This window comes from Phodopus roborovskii, unplaced genomic scaffold, assembly GCF_943737965.1.
Source record: "Phodopus roborovskii unplaced genomic scaffold, PHOROB, whole genome shotgun sequence".
Taxonomy (NCBI): domain Eukaryota; kingdom Metazoa; phylum Chordata; class Mammalia; order Rodentia; family Cricetidae; genus Phodopus; species Phodopus roborovskii.
The window spans coordinates 30,886,540-30,910,553 of record NW_026126540.1 but is presented as its reverse complement, the minus strand read 5'-3'; the positions used below and the strand labels follow the sequence as shown (position 1 = coordinate 30,910,553).

General features: G+C 40.3%; 1 protein-coding gene across 1 annotated transcript in view; it reads right to left on the bottom strand.

Moving 5' to 3' along the window:
* Spag17 (sperm associated antigen 17) overlaps positions 1-24,014 on the bottom strand; it is a 211,951-nt gene that overhangs the window by 10,382 nt on the left and 177,555 nt on the right. The window contains exons 41-46 of the mRNA XM_051199526.1: positions 20,991-21,090; positions 20,066-20,159; positions 17,955-18,329; positions 13,787-13,923; positions 10,121-10,305; positions 3,774-3,834 (exon numbers count right to left, since the gene is read on the bottom strand). Coding sequence (XP_051055483.1) covers positions 3,774-3,834; positions 10,121-10,305; positions 13,787-13,923; positions 17,955-18,329; positions 20,066-20,159; positions 20,991-21,090 — 952 coding nt within the window. The remainder of the gene's footprint in view (positions 1-3,773; positions 3,835-10,120; positions 10,306-13,786; positions 13,924-17,954; positions 18,330-20,065; positions 20,160-20,990; positions 21,091-24,014) is intronic.

Sequence of the window (24,014 nt, the reverse complement as noted above, 5' to 3'; positions counted from 1 at the left end):
TTTTCCATATGTGTCTGTGTGTCTATCTTTCCTTTATCCTCTTGTCACCCCAGGGGTCACATTTCCACAATCCAGCTGTGTGGGTCATGGAACAGATGTCAGAATTATATAGAGTACTCTAAAATTCCAGGAAATAAATTGGACTGACGACAACCTTCTGAAGGGCATTGGAGTTTGTATTTGAAACATCTGCAAAGGCCACATAGTAGAAGTTTGATGTCAGCCTGCTGTGCTATCAAGAGCTGATGTGGGCTTAGTGTAAGGAAATGAGATCATTGAGGGTGTGCCCTTGACCCCTCCTCTCCTTCTCTGTTTCCTGGAAGCCATGAAGAAAGCAGCTTTACTCTCCCATGTGTCCCTGCCCTGATATTCCACAGATGCCCAAACACAGGGCCAGGTGATCACAAAGTGACACCTCTGAAGCTGTGAGCCAGAACAAACCCTGTTTGCTTTTGTACTGACTGACCCAAAGGCACAAACCAGGTGAAGTTTTGGGGGGCAGGGAGGGCTAAATGACAGGGTATTGGAAGTGAAGGGAAACTATTGCAATACCCATCATTTTTTTCTCTTAATTTATTCTTCTATCTCCACTGGCTCCTCTTCCTCCCTCAACAGATGGCAAATTTCTTTCTCATATACTCAAACATCAACTATGTATTGAGAACACTTGTAATTTTTCTGTCCCTGACTCTGACTGAGATCTCATTACTAAGAGTCACAATTCAATTTCTGACCCCTGAACCTTAAGTCATGTCCTTACATCAATCCTATTTCTTGAGTGTTGATTGTTACTTTCTGTCTTCTGGTTGATAAAGGTAAATTTCATCCAAGATAAATATGAATGTAATATAAGAAACTTGATGATTCTCCTGCCACTTGGTCTCTAGGATTCTATTATAGGATGAGTGGGGTGACAGGGCCAGTAGAGGGAGACAGAATAAGTGTAGATGCCAAGCTGCCTGGGTCTAGAAGCAAGGAAGGGGTTTGTACCAACAGAGAAGAAACCCAATACGTAGTGAAGTGAAGAGTTGTAGCAAGGCATTGGGCTGCTTGCCTTGTTCTTGGAAGGCACACTAGCCAGGAGAGGGAGAGATGTTTATGTTTCTAAGCTGCCTCTCCAGGAGGTAGGTTAAAAAGCAGACTTGGGAATGGTTATCTGGAAAAAAATAAATCACACACTACCACATGGAAAGCAATTAGATACAAATGGAAATTTAAAATATAGTTTTATAAATAATAGAATTGAAAAATGTTTCCATTTTTTTCCCCCAAGGGTGTATGTGTGTGCATGCTGGAGCAGATCCAGAGACCATTTCTGAGAGTCCCAGGCTTGGTCCTCCAAGCCCAACCATCAGAAGGACTGGATGGAGTGGTGAAATTCCACGGGAGAGCTGGAGTAGTGCCACAGTGCAGTTTACCCAGGCTTGGACTCCAGCATGTTCATTTAGCGCTGGCAACTAACCAAGCTGAACAGTGGTTAAATTTACATAGACAGAAGACTATAGATTATATTTTTTGCCAGAGCCAAAACCTACTGTCAAGAAGGGGAAAGAAATACACTTATAGTATACAGTGGTGGGCTTCAAAGAATACACACTGAGTTTTTACTGATTCTAAAGGTTGATCCAGCAGTCACTTAGCAATTAGAATAATCTGTCCTTTAGATTAAAAATGAGATTTACTAACTTCTCACAACAGCTTTGATATTTTTCTATTTTCCTGTTGGGAAGAATCTGACCTCTTTTTAATATGTGTTTATTTTGGGTTATGAGTGCACAGGCTTGTATGTGGACACACATGTTTGCCATGAGAGGTGTATGTGGGGAGATTAGAGGACAATTTTCATGAGTGTTTTCTCTCTCTCTCTCTCTCTCTCTCTCTCTGTGTGTGTGTGTGTGTGTGTTTACCATTCGGGTTCTGGAGAGCAAACTCAGGTTGTGAGGCTTGGCAAGCACCTTAAACTGGTGATCCATCACAATGACATCATACATGGTGAGTCGTGGATGTAGTGTCAAGGTTGGTATATCTTCGTTTGAAGCTTAAACCTGTGTCCTACTGTTTTGTTATAGGTTGTGAGATATACAAAATAGACCTGGGCCAAGAACATCTGGGCCAAGAACATGCCTCCTTCACAGATGAGGGAAACAAGGCTCAGAGCAGTGATGCCCAACCTTGCCTGGTGCAAGGCAGTGATCACAAGAAACCGATGGGCTCTGGGGTACACTGTTGATGCCTCAAGGTAAGTAACAAGTGTGGCTGCTTTAGTGGCTTCCCTTTACTTGTTGGGGGACCATATGCCCTTGCTGCCTGTTCTCCTGAGCCTACACACACTCTGTGCCTAGTGATTCATAAGCCCGCGAGAGTTACTACTTCATTCTGATCAGACTTGACTAAGTTCCTGCTACATTTCTGACCCTGTTAGGTGTTGGGATGTCCTTTTTAACATCCTTTCTGTGCTCTGACTCTATTAGTGTGTATGACAGGAATAAGCATTTGCTGAGAAATGTAAAGGCTGGTGAAGCATCCATATTGTATGGTTCAATGATAACTTGAGAAAAACCTGTGCTATTTTGTATTTCTAAATTTATATCATTAATGTAAATAGGAATAAAAGTTAACGTTCACTTAAGATTCGCCTTTTTAAACACCCCATTTTTGAGAATGCAACAAAGTTAGTGGATTTAGGTATTACATTTTGATTTTCATTTCTCTTACAGTGTTTATCTTTAATTGAAACACAAAAGTTTCCATATTTATAGGGTGTGGTGTGATATTTGGACATGTGCACATAGTTAGTGATGTTCATCCTGGGTAATTAGCATATCTGTCACTTTAAGCATTCATCTTTCTTGTTGAGAATACTGAAGAAAGATGCACAAAACAATACTTTCTTCATGTAACCAAGTGTGACAGTTCCTTGGCATAGTCCCAGATTTCGTTTTACAGTTTTATATTTGAAAGTTTGAGTTTTGAGTGCTTTGGAAAAATAAAACAGCTGATGACTCTAATAAAATAATGTGATTTCCTATTATTTTGTTAGATGATATTCTCTGGGAAGCACAAGAAAGGAAGCCAGATTTTATTTATATATATATATATATATATATATATATATATATATATATATAAAGTAGAAAGAATTGGATGGTTGTTTTCATGGAGGATATGCCAGTTTTCAGAAAAAATTCTTTTTTTTTTTTTTGGTTTGTTTTAGTGTGTGTGTGTGTGTGTGTGTGTGTGTGTGTGTGTGTGTGTGTGTGTGTTGCATCCATGCAGAGTCTGTGAAGATATTGGGGAGACTGTTTGATCCCCTGGAACTAGAACTACAGGTGGTTATGAGTTTCCAGTTTAAGCACTGGGAACCGAATCTGGGTCTTCTGCAAGAGCAGCATGAACTCCTAACAACTCAGCCAACTCTGCACTGCCCAAGAATTCAATTTTTAAAAAGGTCATTTGCACATGCTCCTGGGATGAGTGAGGGGAGCTTCCCAAGTGTTTCCAGCTGCAGTTTAACTCTTTTTATTCAGCATTTTTGTCATGGTTCTTACCTGAAAGAATGACATAGAGCCACAGAGGGCACCAATCTAAGGAATCTCTTCCTTATGAATCTAGAAAAAGTAGACCTACTCATGATTTATACTGGGTATCAGAATGGTGTAAAAGGCAATTGCAATGGAAACGTACATATTCACATGTATGCATACCACACACACACACACACACACACACACACACACACACACACACACATGCTCAATAACATATGGACTTACAGGCCCAGGTTTATATGTCACTTTCAGTCCAGTGCTGGGTGGGGGCTGCTTCACTCTAAACCTACCAAGAAGAAAAATGGAAGATTTATAAAAATAAGCAATAAAGAAACCCCAGGTGCTATAATATCTGAAAGGTATTAAACTACAAGCCAGGGAGTCCATATAACAACCAATATTCCATTGAGAGAAGAATGGGATACCTCCATTTCACAACAGCTGTTATCTGCATTGAAGCAGACTCTAACCTGTATTCACACCCTTTGTTGCAAGCTGCCGATGGGCCCAGGCAGAGTACTGCCTGTGTTTGGCTGGTGTGTGCCTTGCTGTCAGTATTGATGTGAATGCTGCCAGCCGGGTCATGCAGCCACAAAATTACGGCACTTTGGGGAAATATCAAAGCACAGAGCCAGGCTGCTTCTTACTTGGTGTGAGGTTTGCATGCTTAGGGAGAGAACAGATGAAAGGAGATCAGAACAACGATGAAGGGTTTGAGAAGTTCTTTGCTCACACGTGCTGCTTGTCTGTCTCTTGGCCTGCCTGTGATCTGTGGGTTCTGCCTGGAGTCTCTGCAAAGGAAAACCTACCTCCACACCAACTCTCACCCACTCCTGCTGTCCAGTCATCATAGCTGAATTGAACAAGCAGTGGCGTGAAATCTCTAAAACCAGAACTCTGCTGGAGAGACAGGATCTACACAGATAGGTTTTACTACTTTAGGCTTAACTCTGTTTCCTCCCACCCACTTCATTGGTAGCATCATGGGGGAAAAAAATAAGTATTATTGGAACCCTGAGTCCCTTCACCATGTTGTTTTATGGAGAGCCAATATCCCTGAAGTTGGATCTTTCAAACTGGATGCTTCCGCTATTTTACTATAGTTCATCTCCATTTCTGATTCATAAACATTTTAAAGGGTTTGTAATTATATAAGAATAACTCTGCAACGGAAATATTTATTCCATTTTGATGGAAACCTTCCATGCAATTCAGAAGAGAACTGAAGACTGTATAATTCACAATGGCCTTGAAGTAGATTTGTAGAATAGTGACCCAACGGAAATGACTAAACTCCCATGTGGCTTTGGTGACCACAACAAAGTGAAGTCCCTTGATACGGTAGAGATAGTAATGACCTGGTTGGTGTCCAGGAAGTCTGAGTTCTAGCTTCATTCTAGCCCACAAGACCTTGAAACATATTATTATGTAAGGTCTCAGAAGACTCAAATATTTCTTTGGTTTGGATCTAGGAAAGTTTTCAGTTCTATGTACAATCTGAATTGTGAGTTAAGATTCTTATTAATAATTATAAGTTAGACCTCCATAGCCAAAATTACCAAAATGCTTAAGTCATTATTTTTGCCTCAATTAGGCATAAATAGTGTAAAATGCATTTTTCAAAGTCAAAGACAAAAAGAAGTTTAAAAGAAAGGAAGATGAAAACATCAAGCTGCAAATTAGGGAATTCTCAAGAAATTATCATCAGTTTTACTAGTAGAAAGCTTGTAGACCAAGAAGCAAAAAGGTAGCATATTCAAAATGCTCAAAGGAAATGTCTGGCATCTAGACTACTAAACCCAGCAAAGCTATCCTTCAGGGGCAAATGACCACTGAAGTTGTCCTATAGGAAATGCTTAATCAGGTTCTTCAGGCAGAAACAAAAGGATGAAAATTTCCATAATGAATATGTATGCAACTGTAAAACATACTGGAAAAGAGAAATACATAGTTGAATGAGAGCATTCTAGTATTACAATATTGTTAATTGAGCATATTCATGATGGTCATAACATCCATATCTTTGTCATGGAGTCTAAAGCCAAAGTGATCAAAAATATAGAGACAATCACCATAACAATATACCATATAAAATGATGCAAATTCTGACATCATAAACATAGATGGTGTGAAGGTAAAAGTTCCACATTTTTGTATGTAATGGGAGCTGTTGTAGTTAACTTGTAGTTACAAGATGTTTTATGCAGCTGGGTATGGTGGTGAACTCCTTTAATTCTAGTAGAAGCAGAACAATTCTGTGAGTTCAAGGCCATCTTGATCTACATTTCCAGTTCTAGGCCAGCAAAGGTACATAGCGATCCCTAGTTTACACAAATAAACAAACAAAGTTACATCCGGTAGCATTAGAGCCTGTGCTGAGGTGGCCAAGTGGAGGAGGTGATGTGGAACAGTTTGGCTATGAGCAATTAGCAAAGCAGAGCCACATAGGGCTATGGTCAGGCAAGAGCTTGGCAACTTCTATAGAAGCCAGGAGCAGCTACCAGAGAAGGCGAGGATACTAATCTCTCTGCTTCTAGATTCAAGTGTTTGTGGGGCGTTGGGAGTTCTACACAGGTTGCTTCAAGGAGGATTCCAGGCATTCAAATCAAAAGCCCAGGTCCAGATCTGAATCTGGTCCAGGAGTTCTCTAAGACATATAATCTCAGTTCCACTCCCATGATGATTAGAAGTTCCAGGAGCAGGTCTTACACCTGAGATTGTTGAAGTTGTAGCAGACAGCGCAGCCATTCTCCTGTGCCTTGTCAAATGCATCTTGTTGGAACTGGGGAATGTCTGAGTGCAGCTGAGGTCTTGGGGTGTTTGAGTTGAGCATGTAAACCACAGATATCTAAAGGAAATCTTCTCTAAATGTAGCCCTATTGCTTTTGTGTCTGTTGTATATGGACAAGCCAGACTTTTGAGAGAATTTGTCTTTGTAAATTTTGAAATGTATGATGTCAAGGACGCTAAAGAATGTGACAATTTAATGGAGCTTGATGTATGTAGTATTAGAGCTTATTTTTCTTTAACAGAGAGGGCACATAGCCCCACACCAGGAATTTACATGAAGAGACCCACTTATGGTAGCTCACACTGTTGGGATTATGACAGAGGATAGGATCAAAGTTATGGTGACTGGAGCTATTACAGCAGATCAAACTGAAGAGCTGGTGGATGGACAGCTGCTCAGACAGGGTCACCTTCTCCCTACTACAGTAGAGGAGGGCCCAGGTTCTATTTCTGATCATGCTGCTAAACTCATCACTATCAAAGCATTGAGTTAAAGACTTTTGGAAGCCTGCCATATAGCTGTAATATTGTTTGTGGGCAATATTTTCTATTAATTCCTTTTTAAAAAGTAAACAGTGCCTCGTGATGACTTCTTCTGGTGGAGTTGATATACTGTTTTCATTCTGCATTTGTGTGTTCAGTGCTTTGTTCAAAATTAAGTATTTAAAATTTATGTTTTGCATATATATTTTTACAGTCCAAATTTTGACAACTGAGATGGTAGCTAAAATATTGAGAAGATAATTTCACATGTGATAGCACTGAAAAACCTCCCACTTAATGGAGGAAATCAATATATTCAGAGCCACAAAACACTATGAAAGACACTGAAGAAAATGTATGACTGCAAAGGTGCCCTCTGTAAACAGATTGGAAGAAAACTACTAAAACACCTATAATAAACAAGGTGTAATAGCACACACGTATAACTCCAGCACTTGAGAAGTTTAAGCAAGAGGATTGCAGTATATTCAAGGCCAGCCAGTGCTAGATAGTGAGAGCTTCCCTCCAAAGAGGCAAAACCAAAACAAAATGTCCATAGTACTCAGCAATGTACCCATGCAGCACAGTCTCCTTCAAAGGCCAATGGTTCTCTATATTGTGCTATAGATTATGTTCTCTATAGATTATGTAAACATGACACAAGCTATGGTTACTGGAAAGGTGGGAACATGAGTTAAGAAAATATCTCCATAAGATCTGGCTACAAGGCATTTTCTTAATTAGTGACTGATGGGGTAGCGCCTAGCCCAATGTGTGTGGCACCATTCCTGGGCTGTGAACCTAGAGTCTATCCTAGATTCTATAGAAAAGCAGTTTTGAGCAAGCCATGATAAGCAAGTCAGTAAACAGCATCCCTTCATGGCCTCTGCGTCAGCTCCTGCTTCCAGTTTCCAGCCCTTTGAGTTCCTTTCCTGACTTCCTTCAGTGATAGACTATGAAGAGGAAGTGTAGTCAAATAAACTCTTTCCTCTCCAGCTTGCTTTTGGTTATGATGTTTCATTATAACAAAGTAACCCTAACTGGGACACAGAAATTGGAAAACAATATCCTAAATTTGTGTGAAACTATATGAGATGCTTAATAGCCAAAATAATTCCCTGGAAGGGAAACAAAGTTGGAACATCACAGGTCCTGATTTAAAGCTGTTTGAAAGCTACAATAATAAAAACAGCACGAAACAGACATAAAATCTGACAGACACATAGATCAGTTGAATAGAACCGAGTCCATAAGGAAACTTTTCAAAAGGCTCCAAGAAGGCACAAAGAAGAAACGGCAATCTCTTAAATAAGCGGTGCTAAAAACTGGATTTCTACATGCAGAAGAATGAAAGTGGAGTCGCATTAAATCCGTAACCCAGAATCAATCCAGAAGGAATAAAAACTTCAGTGTGATACTTCAAACTATAAAATCCCTGGATAGACACATAAGGGGAGAATTTTATGGACATTGACCTTGGTAATGTCTTTTTGGTTATGACACCAAAAACCAAGGACCCAATCAAGAATAATATAGTACATCAAACTAAGAAGCTTCTGGTTGCAAATGCAGCAACAAAGGGGTGTGACATGGAAAGAAAGCAACAGACAGAGGAAAAAAAATATCTGCGAAGCATGCATACGATGGGTCATTTAAAGTTACGAAGAACTCATAAAACACAGTAGGAAATTATTGGAACAAAAACAATAATCTGATTTTAGGATGCACAAAAGACTTGATTTAACATTTCTCTACAGAAAATGCACATGACAAAATACACATAATTAATCACCAGACAAATACAAATTAAAACCATTAAGATGACCATTTTAAGAGAAAACTCAAAGGTGAGACATGTTCAGAGGGTGTAATGGGAATGGACACAGTAGTGATTAGAGGCTGAGCAGCCACAGGACCCAGCCATCCTTCTTCTGGGAGTGTAAACCAAAAGAAATGAAAACTCCATCTCTTAAGTATGGACAAACACTGCACTGGTGTGTGCCCTGTAGTGCCACTCACAACGGCCAAGACAGGAAAACAACTTATGTGCCCATCAACAGACATGTGAGTAAAAATTAGCACTGATAATCATTGATGGATATAAACAACAGGATAGTATTCAAATCTAGATCAAGAGACTGTGCATTTTGCTCTTGCATGGATAATCTTAAAGGAGAGCATTCCAATATATCATCTCATTTACATGTAGACTCTAATAATTAATTAAAATAAACAGAAATGTAGAATTAGAGTGGCTACTAGGGGCTGAATCAAGGTTGAATGAGGAAACATAGATAAAAGCAAGGACTGGAGAGTTAGCTCAGTGGATAAGGGCACATATGCTCAGTCCTCCAGAGGTCCTGAGTTCTGGTCCCAGAACCCCTACTGTCTTACAACTTCCTGTAACTCCAATCCAAGGACTATAAGGGCCTTTTATGCCCTCTGTGGATACCTGCACTCATGTGTACATACACACAGGCAGACATGCATGCATATACATACTTAAAAAATAAAATAAATTTTACAGTAACATATACAAAGCAATAGAAGTATAGAACAGACAAGTCTAGAGACCTAATGTACATGAGAATTGGGAGTCAGAAGAAGTGTACTATATACAGGATTCTCACTGAGTAGATTCTGGCTGCTCTTGACACAAAAAATACTTACATCACTACAATAAACTTTTGAAATATCTATGCATCCTATGATATCATGTCAAAGTTCTTAAATGTGCACAATACTTTCTAAGAGAGTTTTTCCTATCAAGTATAAACAAATGTCTATTGAGATAATCACAGTGGTGATTATTTAAGATATAGTGTGATAACTAATATCGACTGTCAGTTTGGCCTACCTGGGAAGGATTGCGTTCATCAGATTGGCCTGTAGGCAAATCTATGGAGATACTTTCTTGATAAATGATTGATGTAGGAAGGCCCAGCTCACAATGTGCCCACTATGGCAGCAATACCGAGAAAATACGGGCATATGGTTTCAACTTCTGAGTATTAATTATTGAAGTGCTTGTACAAATTATTTGGTTTTTGCCAGGTCAGATCTAGAGTTGAGTGAGTGGCTTCTACTGCAGCATGAGTTACAAGTTACAGAAGGCAGGAAAACAGCTATCACATCATTGTAGCCCAGTCAATACTGATTTATTGAATTAATGAAAGGATAACGGAATGAACCATGTGATTATTCAGAAATCAAGATGTCATTATAGTTTGGCAAATGGTCATTAATATAGGAGAGATAATCTTTAAGGAACATGTAGGCAATTGGTGCCTTTGCCTCACCTGCAGAAGTCCACACCAACATTCTTGAGCTTTACAATGGTGGCATAGGTGTGTCCTTCTTTAAGCACTCCAAACTTCACTGATGGTGGAAGAAGGTGGAACCCAAAAGGGGATGCATTTGTGTTATAAATAGCAGCAGATGCAATGGAAGATGTATTCACTTTCCCCCCAACAGTATCTTCCACCTTTGTAGAGCAGGAAAATGGTTAAAGTAAACAGGGGAGTTGTTTTTTAACATCATCATCATTATTATTATTAGCATCATAATTATCATCATCATCATCATTATTTTGGTTTTTCAAGACAGGGTTTCTCTGTATTGCTTTGGATCCTGTCCTGGAACTAGCTCTGGACCAGGCTGCCCTCAAACTCACAGAGATCCGCCTGCCTCTGCCTCCCTAGTGCTGGGATTAAAGGCATGCACCACCAATGCCCAGCTTAACAGGGGACTTTTTGTTTAAAGAAAACATTGCTGACACCAGAGAAGAATGAGTGCTTGGGTGAGGGAAGACTTAAAAGATATAGTGTAACAATAATGCATCCTGACTTGGCCAGGGGTCCCGCTGACGTTTCAGCCCCAAATAAACACTCGGACGCTATATTAATTATGAAACTGTTGGCAGGTGTCTTGGACTTATTGGCTAGCTCTGTCTTAATTATTACCCATTACAATTAATCTATGCATTTCCACGTGGTCTTCTTATCTTAACCAGAGAACACCTATTTCAAGTCCTCTCTTCCTGGGCTCACATCAAAATACCCCTCTGCCTACACCTCCCAGAATTCTCCTTATCTCCTAGTCCCACTTATCTTTCTGCCTGGCCAATCAGTGTTTTATCCATCAAACAATAAGATAAACATATACAGAATAACATCTCCCATCAATTTATGGTCTTATTCAATCCTTACAATATCCCAGCTCACCCCTGCATGGTCTAGAAAGCTCATTCCAGCCCCCCCCCTCTCTCAATCTCTCTCTCTGTCTCTCTCTCCCCTCTCTCTCTTTCTCTCTCAACCCTACCCACTCAGAGAGTCTCTGAAGAAAGGAAAGGCAATTACAAAAATCTAAGTCCCACATTCCTGAAGTGGCTACTGCAGCTTCCTCCCCTGAAGTTGTCAACTGTTCAAGTCCCCACCTAAGCACTCAGCTTTTGACCATACTTAGACACAAACCCAGTTTATGGCAGACAAGTTATCATCCCTTGCCTACCACCCATAAAATCTCCATGCTTTAGCTGGTGAGAGGTGACTTCTTTGGCCTCAATCTCTAGGACACAAGAACCTGCCTGGGAATTGCTCTCAATAAACCTGTTGTTAGACTTTTTAAATTCGGCTTGATCTAGTTTACTGTATCAGCAGGGAAACTAATTTTTTGGGGGGAGGGGGATTCAGAAAACTTATTACTTATAAAAATATTTTAGGTTTTGTCTTAAAGAAAAGAAAGCACATGTTCAGATTTGAGATGTCATTTGCTCAGTTGCTCAAGTAGCAACATCTCTCCCTGAGGTTTGCCTGATTCTTAGGTCTATGCTCTTTCTACTGAGCCAGTGGTGACCAAGGGTTGGTTAACTTCCTTCAGTCTTCTGGAAGACTCAAGGTTACAGCTCCTGTTTCTGGAGTTTCAGACTCTCTGTGTCTGGAGTGGGGTGGGATGTGCAGTTAAATGGTTTTCTGTTGTTGCTAGGCAGCTGATCAGGAAGCCACACAGGAGACTCTACCTCTGCCCATCACTGATATCATCAGGGGATTAAACTGCAGACTCCCCTGTCACATCTCAGACTTTCGGAGTCAGAATCTGCATATCTAACACACTCCTGTGTAATGCATATGCACATTCAAGCTTCCAAGAGTGATTTTCTGTGCCATATGCACCACACTCTAATGTGACAGCCAGTGTCCATCATGGAAGTAAAGAAAGTATAATTACTTCTTGACTTGTGAGAACTGGTGGGAACACTTTCTCTAAAAGGTGCAGAGGGAGAGAGACAAGAGAAGCCTGTAGTAGCTGAAGCAGAGGGTAGGCAGGGTAGATGGAAGAGCAAATTTTAACAAATATATTATTATGGTACATTTTCCACATGAGGAGCAGTTAGAGTTCATCAGAGTCACAGAGAACAAGACGTGCGAGGCTTTGTTCCCTCTGTAGCTGGTGGCCCGTGCCTATGGGTCTCAGAACTTGGAGAGCTGGAAAGTTAGAGGTTTGTGATGCGCCTGAGCCCAAGATCAGAAAAGGGAGCAGTTTCAAGTCTCAATTATTCATTAGGAAAGGCTTTGTATCTTAAGCCAATGAGGTGAGGAATTTGGGAAGAGGGCATCTCCTGATCCATATGGGGAGAGAACAAGAATTTCTCATGATAGAGTGGGGTAGGGCAGCATGACCACACCGTATAACATCAACCTTAGCAACCACTGTCTTACCAAATCATGTCAGACATTTTTGCTGTTTCTCCGTGCTGGCATCCCATTATGCAGAATTATATATTAAAAATTTGTTTCCATTAAACCCTTGGATTTATTATTTTATTTCCAACAACATGAGGCCATACTTTGTGCCAGTTCAAGTTCTTTGGACTTTATTCTAAGCATTGTTAAGTCAAACGTTTTGGGGTTTAGGGGCACAGTCCTTTAGGGTAAGAGATTATTAGAAGTGTTATTAACACCATAGACAGACAAGCAAGGGCTCAGAGAAGATTTCAGGCCACATTGATAGAGTGCCTAGGCTGTAAAACAGGATTCCTGGGAGATTACAGCTGTCCTTACCCAACCTTATTGGTCAGCCACAACCCAAAGGGAAATGTCTGCAGACACAGCCTATTTCCCAAAATAACGTGTCTTCCCTGAAGCAGACAATCCCAGCAGAGACTACAGAGCCACACATAGCCCCCACAGCTCCATCAGCTTTCTCTTTCCCAAGTCTCTCCCCTCCCCTGTAATGGGGCCCAGCTAGCTTTTCCCCCCATTGCAGACTCCCTTCATTACCTGAGGAGGGAGGCTTCCCCTCACTGTCCTGTGTTATTAAACACAGTCCCATCTGTTGAAGTCAGATGCTGGTCTCTTTCTGCCTTTTGTCTCTTTATGCTACCTCAGAGAGCTAACGTGTGTGACAGAGATGGGAGTCACTTCTCTGTTTCAGGTTTCAGAGGAAGTGTTTGGAGAAGAAGATTGGAAAGTTTCCTTTTCTTTTGGCCCAGGGCTGCCAGGTCCTAAGAGTGACCAGGTAGTGTTGAGCTAAAAGAAACGACAGGTGACTGATATATAGCCCTGATGGCTGCCCTTAACTGAGAGCCCAGGGGGCAGGGAGGGCAAGCTTCTGGGCAAACAAGTGACTTTAGTTCTGCAAATACAAACAACCATAGTTTTGGTTATTATCGCCATTTAACCAGAATGGAGGGCTTTAAACATGGCATAAACCTGGCTAACACTGAAACGGGAGGCCGGTGATCCCTGTAGCCAATAGAGATCACCTGAATGATTTGCCCTAAAATGACCTTCCCAGGGACCTTCCAGCTGGCTGATGAAACCCAGAAGCTGGCGAGAGCCAGTGGCAGCAAAGCACTGTTTTTTTATGCTCCTGTGGAGAAGCGGTGGGGCACAGGTCTGGCATGAACCTCAGTGATTTCTCCTGTACAGAATGCCCTGGAAGACTTGCCCAAGAATCTCTGTTACCTTGGCAAGAGGTTGAGACTTGGGCTTGGAACTCATCAAATAATGAGGTAACCTCACTTTCTCTTTTCTTGCTTGTCCAGTAACATCCTGCAGCAATGACTGAGTTGGAATTTTGATCGGCATATAAAAGTCTGGTTCTGTCAGAGAAAAAGTATAAATTAGGGCACATTGAAGATACGCGTAGCATTGCTAGATGAGCACAGACCAGCCTGGAAACTGCTCTGGTCATTTTTTAAAATTAACTTATATTGTTTTTCAAAAACTATTTACTTCATTATTTATGTGCATGTGTATGTGTACATATTTGCATGTGCAAGTGTGTGTATGTGCATGTGCTTGTGTGTGTGTGTGTGTGTGTGTGTGTGTGTGTGTGTGTGTGTGTAGGTACATGTGCTCCAAAGGTCAGAAAAAGGCATTGGATCTCCTGGATCTGGAGTTACAGATAGTTGTGAAATGCCTGATATAGGTGCTGGGAACTGAAGTCTACTCCTCTGCATTATCAAGTGCTCTTGATGGCTGAACCATTTCTCCATCTCCTTCTGTGCCATTAAGCCATAGAGAGCTTATTTAAAGAATTAAAGTTTTCATCAGTTCCCATTTTCCATCTGTACATTTTTCTACATACATTACCCATCTTTGTTCCTTACAACTTCTCTACGAGATGGGCAATTGCTGTTAGCATCATTAAAAATATATATATAATTCTAAGTTTTCATGTAACTTCCCTATGATGAACTCATCTTACACTTTGGTATTCAGGATCCTTTCCATTAAATTACCACACACACACACACACACACACACACACACACACACACACACACATATATGTTATTTTTAACATTTGTGTGTTTTCAGAAAGAAAAAAGGATCAAACACCAATGAAAATAATAGTCTATGTGATCCAGCCTCCGAAAATGCCTCTGTTGCAGTTTTCTCAAAATTCTACATACAGTACAAACTCAAAGCTGCTTGCTGAGATGGCCCAGTCTCCTAGACTACTCCAGACAGGACTACAGATAAACTCTACACTTTTCCATCACACATGGACTAAACAAAAAGACTAATACAGCCAGTTCTTTTAGGAATTGACCATTGCTCAGTTTTCTCAGGGTCCCCTAAAGATACTATTGCCTCAAGACAACAGGAAGCAATCTAGAGATCATGATGCTCACATTTCCAAGAGGTGGGGTTGGTGGTCTTTGGTTATTTTGTGGGTTATGGATGTTTGTTATTGTTTAGGTGGGTTGGTTACAAGTTGTTATTTGTCATGGTCAGGAAAAAAGCAGAACAAAGTAGATTAGATTCAAGGATCTCTTTATGAAAAGAAAAGAGGGGATATAGGAATGACAAGATAAAAGGGTAGATTGTTGAATCTACTTTAAAATTAAAAGTAACTACTAATCTCAAATATTTTTTGTTGGTATGGATTTTTGTATATGGATACAAATTTAAGGTTATTTTGTTAATACTCTACATGTTTCTACTCTTGTTTAAGATTTTGTACCTATGAAGCTCATTTAACAATGTAATGTAAATTTCTAGTTCTTGAGTCATTATTACAAACTATTAGGATATTTAAGAAATACGTGCTAGTAGTCTGTCGTCTAACAATCAAATTTATGGCCACAATAGGTATATTTTCAAGGTTATACTTCAGGTAGATGGATGATCTTCAAACACTTCAGAGACCTACAGAATATAGCATTTAAGATGTCTAAATAAGCTAAAGCATTTCATGACAGAACAAATTTACTCCAAGGAAGGATATGGGCATTGAAGAACCTGTTTGATTTTATTATGGCACAGTTAGCCACTGGGCAAGAAACTGCCCTTGCCTTAACTGATAACAGTATACTGTACAAATTGAATAAGTAGGAGGCAAAAAAAATGTGACTATTAAACTTTGCCAAGACAAGGTAGGACAGTCCTTCAAAATTCCTGCTTCACAGAAAAGTTTATCAGATATTCTAGGCCTGTAGGCCAAAGGTAGATGCACCAATGGTTCAGAGGAATCTTGGGAGATTGTCCAGGCAGTCAGCTGTCTCTGTTGTTTCTATAGATTTGGAAGTTGCTTGATCTTCACTTCCTGTGTTTTTTTCAGGTAATATTATATCCTTCTTAGGTCTTTGATGAGGATTGAAAACTTATAGTATACAGTGGAACCATATTCAGAAAAAAAATATAAGAGATATAAAATATAAAAGCTTAAGTTATTTATATTAGTAAATGTTTTTAAGTCTAAAAAAGGTAATTTTAGGATGGTGATGCAAGTTATGAGAGAAAATGGTTCAGGTGTAAGATTTTGGACTCATTAAGATAGGATAGACAATATAGTATTTTCTCCCAATTTGCCAAATACGTATGGACTAAACATTGTGAATGTAATTCTTACTTGATAATTATTCTTATTGCATATAGTTTTACTATGTTAGAGCTAAAACCTTTCCTATTTATTTAGACAAAAAGGGGGGAAATGTTGTGGAATATTTTGTACACTGTGTGAATATATATTGCTGTGATTGGTATAATAAAAGCAGAATGGCCAAAATCCAGGCAGAAGAGATAGATGGGACTTCCAGGCAAAGAGAGGAAGAGACTAATTGAGGCATGCAGGAGATGCCATGGAGATGAGGAACAAGTTGGACAAACAGAATGAGAGAGATAAGAGCCATGTGGTTGAATGTAGATTAATAAAAAAAATGGTTTAATTTAAGTTATAAGAGCTAATGGGGCAGTGAGTGGAAAGGGAGTTAGAAGAAACAGAAGGGGAGGAGGAGAGAGGAGAACATGAGGGACCAGGAAGATGGAGTTGGGGGATGAATAGACAAGAGCAAGCAAAGAGATACCATAATAGAGGGAGACATTATAGGTTTGAAGGCACTAGGGAAATGTCCAGAGACCTACAAGGATGACCCCAACTAACAATCTGAGCAATAGTGGAGAGGTTACCTTAAATGCCCTTCCGCAATAATAAGATTGCTAACTACCTTATATGCCATCCTAGAGCCCTCATCCAGTAGCTGATGGAAACAGAAGCAGACACCCACAGCTAAACACTGAGCCGAACTCCTGGAATCCAGTTGCAGAGAGGGAGAAGTAATCAGCAAAGTGGTCAAGATCAGGTTACAGAATTCCACAGACACAGCTGACTTGCACAAGGGGAGCTCATGAACCCCAGACTGATGGCTGGCAAATCAGCATAGGACTGATTCAGACCTTCTGAACATGGGTCTCAGTTAGAAGGCCTGGGCAGTCTATAAGACCTCTGACAGTGGAAAACAGGATGTATCCCTGGTGCACGAAAGGACTTTGGGAGAACATTCCCCATGGAGGGATACTTCCTTAACCTAGAGACAGGAGGGAGGGCCTAGGCCCTACCCACAATGACTTGACAGATTTTAATGACCCCTCCTGGAAGGCCTCATCATCTCTGGGGAGTGGGTGGGGAACGGGATGGGAGGGGAAGTAGGGGGCATGGGAGGATGGAAGGCAGAGAGCACTGGGATCTATATGTAAAATCAGAAGAAAAAAAAAAGAGCTAGTGGAACACGCCTAAGCTAAGGTTGAACTTTCGTAATTAATAAGTCTCTGTGTCATTACTTGGGAGCTGACGGCCCAAGAAAAGTCTGCTAACATTTGTAGGTTCTTTTTCTTTGGATGTACAGTCTTGCTATGTTGTCCTGGCTAGCCTAAATTTACAACCATACTGCCTCAGCTTTGCAAGTAGGCATAATTGCTCCTTTTAAAATTTTGTGTGTATGAGTGTTTTGCCTGCATGTATGTCTATGTACTATGTACTATGCATACCCGGCACCCACAGTATTAGATACCCCAGAACTGGAGTTAAAGATGGTTGGAAGCCCTGTGTGGGTGCTTGGAATAGAACCCAAGTACTCTAGAAGAGCAGCCAGTGTTACTCCCTGTCCCAGCACATATACCCAGAGTAATCTCTTAAAAATATGAATTTGGTGGGGCCAGGATCAGGGTCAGGCAGAGAAGCACTTGCTACACAGGAAGACATGAGCTTGGATTTCCAGCATCCATGTTTGGGCATAGTAGCATGTGTCTGAAATCTCAGTGCCAAAGATATGAGACAGGAGAATCCTGCATTCAGAAGAGATACAGCATTTACTTTGAATCTGTGAGATAAAATAAATGGTCATACCTTCAGTAGGAGGTCTGATGACATTTTCAACTTGGTTTTGACTACCAGTCTCCTTGGTAGATTGTATTAAGTTTTCAATTTGGTTTTGGCTAGCAGACTTCTTGGTAGAGTTTTTAAACTTTTCAATATTGTTTTGGCTAGTAGACTCCTTGCTATATTTGGATACATTTTCAATTTCATTTTCCCTATCAGACTCCTGGGTAGATTGTACTATATATACAGTTTGGTTTTGACTAGAAGATTTCTTGATAGTTTTGGTAACAGTTTCAGTATCGCTTTGGTTAGCAAACTCCTTGATATTCTCAGCAACCTCCTGTTTTGGAAGGGGAGGTGTATTTGCAGCTTCTTGTTCTACAACCTCAGTCAGTGTAGAATCTAAAAATCCCAAAACAAATAATGTAAGTCATGTTACGGCCAATGATACAGAGACAATTAACACTTGTATACATAACACTGAACAGTGAATTTCTCAATGAACAAGATGCTTCCCCATTCTGAAAAAGGCTACCTATGAGAACATAATTGAGAGATTCCTCATAATATGACTGGTGTTTGCCACTAACAAACAAGGCAGTTCCTGCAGAGCAAATGATACTCCCTAGGAACTGGCTGGATCTTGTGGGCATTATGGCCAGTTGGAGCTGTCACCAGCCTAAGACCAAGCAATCTGCCTCTGCATTTGTCTACTAAGCAAAAATGATTTCCAATCTACCCATTACTGTGACAATGTATCTCTTCATTAAAATATATACCTTTAAGAAACAGGTACAACATGAAACAAATTTATGTAAATACATGTACGGTTGGGGAGGCAAATAGATGTCAGCTTGTGTATTTGTAAAGGCTGGATGAGCAGTTAGCTGTAGTTGCCCAGTGACTGCCCTGAAAGCATGCTGTCCTTTAAAGGAGTGGGCTGGGGTTGCTCTTATTTCTCCAAGGTGTGGCAAGTTTAACTGACAACACAAGGCCCATTGACTCAGATTGCCTGATTTTGCCTGGCCTGACCACAACCCCACTTGAGTTTTCTAGCCCCGATCTGTGCTTTGCAAGCTCTATTTGATGGTTTTTTTTTCCCCTGGCCACACACATTCTGGGTAGATGAACTGTAGGAATGACATTAAGCAGCGAAAACTTTTTCTATTGGGGTCTTTTCACTATTCAGTTTACTAAGAAGTTCTAAATTCCATTTCACTGTCAGCTCTTTCAGCATGCGTTTGCTGAGTACACAGACATTCGCTTTTTATCTATGTTCCCACCTCTATACCTAAGAAATGAACAATTCCACAATGTCCTCTGACATACAGTTCCCTAATAGAACCCATGTGTTTCCTCCTTTGATCAGTTACATGTTATTTTTATGTCATACAGTCTCTTAAGATGACAATTGTCCCATCTTTTTGGTTTCATGATACTGACTCAGTGTATGTACAGTGCTGGGGGCTAAACCCAAAGTCACATGTCTATTAGCCAAGGGCTCTACAACTGACAGCACATCTAACCTGACACTGACTTGTTTGAAGACACCAAGCCACCTGTATTATACAATGTCTGCAGAGTGGTACACATTTGTCAGTTATGTCCTCTTGGTTAGATTTGGACCAAGTATTTTTGACGTGAATTCTGTACAGTTACTATGTACATTGTACTCTGTGAGAAAGGCACTCAGTGGTAGACAGTCTTCCCATTGATGAAAACTTGAGTACTTAACTAAGGTATCAAACACTAAGGTTGCAAACACGGTATCTCCATTGTATATGTTTCATTTTACTTGCTGTAACTAACAAGCATGTGAGTCATTTTGAGACCATGTGAATGCCCTGTTCTCAAAACAAACAAACAAACAAACAAACAAACAGAAAACCCTTCATTAATCCTTTAGTTAGCCAGATCTTCTAAATGCTGTTAGGCACAAGAAATGAATCTAAAATTTAATTTGTCTTCCTCTCTTGTATAGTTCAGACATATCTGTAATATGTAGGTCATAGCATGTCCTGTCACTAGCTGTTGTTAAGACAACAGGTGGTAAGAAGTAGCCACATCCTAAGGGGCTGTATTGGGTATGACTCAGTCCAGGTCAGATGATTGGAATAGGAATCATATAAATGCCTTACCTGAATCAAGGTCTGAAACAGCTGTTTTGGTTGCGGCTTCATCTTTCTTTGTAAAGGGAGGCAGGTTTTTGGAAAGCTTCTCCAGATAATTATACTTGAAGGAAAACCCACAAGACATACTTAAGACACACATTTATTTTATGTAACTGTCACAATTATGTTAGTTAAGATGACAGGCACTGCTGACGAGGCCCTGAAGATGAAGTTGAAAACTAAAATTCTGTAAGAGACTAGCTGAATTCTTGTCTTCCTTAATTAGTCTTGGCTTTTGGATTTTCCTGTGGTTATTAACAGTATCCTGAATTTTTGAGAAATCTGGGGCATTGGGGACACATGGAAGCATTCACTTTGCTTTGAGGCTTCAGTGAGAGGCACTAAGGGACCATGAGGGACAGTGAGGGGCAGTGAGGGGCAGTGAGGGGCAGTGAGGGGCAGTGAGGGGCAGTGAGGGGCAGTGAACGGCAGTGAGGGGCAGTGAATGGCAGGCTCATGTGTGGCTTAGGGTCGTAAGAGTGGGATTATGTGGAAGAGGAGAATGTTCAGTGTCTGTGGGCTTCAAAGACTTCAGAGTAACTTAATATTTTAACAGCTGGTGGCTGAGGGAGCTCGAATGAAATAAAACTATAATAAGAGTTTGTTAGCATTTGGTAAGTTAGCAACAGTGGGGACTTGACCCAAAGAAGAGCTTATCAGGGAAGAGACAAAATGACAAATAGTCCCATGCAAGGAGAGAAGGGAGCATTGTGACACATGCATGAAGTGTTTCCCTATCATGTGCTATGTGAACACATATTTGAAGCATGAGAATCACTCAGTCAGACTGTTGCAATAGGCAAATAAACAGTAACAGGGAATAGAGCTCACAGATTAACATGCAGTGCATCATTTTATAAAGATTAAATTATTATGAATTTCATTTAGTTACCTGTGACTTAAATAGTGGGCTCAATTCAGACTTAAAGTAAGGTGTTACTTCTTTGTTCCTAATTTGCCTCAGGTAATTCTGCGTTTTCTCAATAGTTTCCCTGGTTCATATTTCCACAATGATATGCAAAAGAAGACACACAAAACACATTGGAAAATTATTTCCTGTGCTGGGAAACCACTGCAATCACTGACAGTAAAACTGAAAAGGGAAAACTCACTGGACTTTTTTTTTCTTTTGAGATAGGCTCTCACTATTGAGTCTTGGCTGGCCTGGAATTGGCTTTGAACACACACCTGTCCTTGAAAACACAGAGATCCACCTGCCTCCACCTTTCTAGTACTAGGGTTAAAGATGTGCTCCACCCAGATTCTTTTATTTGGGGGTGGGTGTTCACTTTCTACTTTACAGCCACATTTTTACTTTGTATGAGACAGAGACTAATGATGCCAGTTGATCTCAAATGTCTAAAGCCAAAGTACCCTTCTAGTGGCCAAGGGGTTTGTTTGTTTGTTTGTTTTTTGAGGTTGTGAAGTTCTCTGGGGTATAAGTGACTACCGCAGGTTTCCTTAGCAGGGGCAGCTACACAATACAAAGAACAAAGCCCACGAGATTGTTAGGAAGTGAAGTGGCAATGTGACTCTGCTGTGAGTTGGCTGTTCCAAATCAGAATGCTTTCACTGAGGATGCGGCACTCTGGGGAGGCCAAGGAGCTCTAAACTGGGCTATCGGGCAAGCCTTGTTATCTCCATTTTGTAGCGAAGACCTCAAGATGTAGAGAGACTAAATGCCTATTCTGCAGCATAACTAATATAGGGTGGAACAGAATGACAAGCTGGGTTTCATATCTTTAAGCTCTCAATCTTGACAACTGTATCTTCTAAGCAATGGTCAGTCATCCAGGCTGATCATCTTCATATTTTATAGATAAGAAAACTGAATTCCTGATTGAAACAGCCAGTTGGCATAGTAGAGTCCACAAGTGTACGTGGAGTTTTTTGTCTGGATCACAATCATCTCTTTTCTGTCAGCTGCCTTCCCAAATAACCACTCAGAGAATTATTAATTATAAATGCTTGGCCCACAGCTCAGGCTATTAGTAACTAGCTCTTACAACTTAAATGTTCTCTAATTTTTTCAAATACAAATGGACTGGCTATTGTAACTGTAATTCTTACTTGATAACTACTTTTGTTGTATATAATATTGCTGTGTTAAAGTTAAAATTTTCCTTTTAAATTAGACAAAAAAGGGGAGTGCTGTGGAACAATCTTTGTACAAAGTAAGTATGGATTGTTCTCAATGTTAAGAAAAAGCTGATTGGCTGATAGCTAGGCAGGATTTTGGGGGCAGAGAGAATTCTGGGAAGAAGAAGAAGGGCTGAGTCGGAAGAGTTGCCAGCCAGACGAAAAGAGGAGATAAAAGCCACGAGCCTCAGGGCAGCACATAGATCAATAGAAGTGGGCTAATTTAAGTTGTAAGAGCTGGTTAGTAATAATCCTGAGCTATCGGTCAAGCATTTATAATTAATGGTAATTCTCTGAGTGATTATTTGAGAAGCAGCTGACAGAATAGAGCTGATTGTGGAACAAAGCTGATCACGGTCCCAATGGAAAACTCCAACTACACACAAGAAATCATGCCTTAACTGTCTTTAGACAAGCTTACTTCAAGACCAGTGACATACAGGCTGCATACCCAGAAGGATTGTGAAGTACAGTCAGTAAGCTATCTTATTTTAACAACTTTAACTTGCCATTAAAATACCTTCTCTCTCCACCTCATGGGACTTTCCCATAAAGTAGGGCAGTCTGGAGGTGGTTCACAGCACTCTTAAAATTTTCCTTATGAGGGAAGCAATGAGCCTGGTTATTGAGAGGTCTACATTCCTTTGTTCCAGCCTCAGTGTTGATTCTTTTTTAAGATTTCTTATTTCCATGTCTCTGACATGTTGGTTTCCTTACACTCAGCCCACATTTCTTGATTTCACTTTTTTCTCTTCATGCCACACATTAAATTATGTTTCTCACCTCCCCTAGCTGCAATTAACCACTCACACATGAAATATTTTGAATTGTGAATATTCCAATCGTTAAAAAATGGGTAGCTCATGAATAAGCACAGAATTTAAAAGGTGTTAGAAGAATATGTCCATAGATCCTCAACAATTATATATGTGTGTACAGGGCCTGCACAAGAATGGGCCTGACAGGAGTGAGAGAGGGACTCAGGGGGCCCTATGCCTTGCTCATTAACCTCAGAGAAAGGGAGATGGTGCCTTCACTTGTGTATCTACCGATGACTCCATCAGGCTCTAATGGATAGTCTCAATCCAATAGTCACATATACAGCTCCAGCAGAATGAGCCACACAACAAACCAAAGTCATGAATCTGAAAAGGGTCGGGAAGGGGTAGGGTCTGAGCGACTGAGGAAAAACAGCAGCCAGAATGCACTGAATACATGTACGAAGTTGTCACTGAACTTAAAAAATCATATTAATTATCATCATTTTTTATTCATAATAATATTCTTATTTTTATTAGCCATATCCATTGTCTTACAGCTATAGCAATTTGAGATTGGTAGTAACATTTTAAAGTACATTATAAAGAAAAAAAAAGCAAGCCTCCATCTCCTATTGTCCTCTGAACATCTAGTCTCATTCCCCATTGACAGTCTTTCATATGTTGCTTCTGGGGCAGGAAACCTAGAAAGGATTTTTTTCAAGCCTTTACCTGAAGCAGGTCACCAGACCTCCAGGAGTAGTACCCTCCCTATACGAAGAGGAAATGAGCACCTCTATCTGGAAGATAGAGACATGCCTGACTATCTAAGCATTCAGGCGCCACTGGTTTTTCCCAGTTTATTATTAGGTAATAGTCTTGTCCTAACATATTTATCTATGGCTCTTTATTAATAAAGAGCATAGAGGCCCAGTCTTTTGGATCGTCATTTCTTTATGAGATTCTCTATCTCATATTAAACTTAGATAAATCCATATTTTCTTCAGACCAGTCTATCT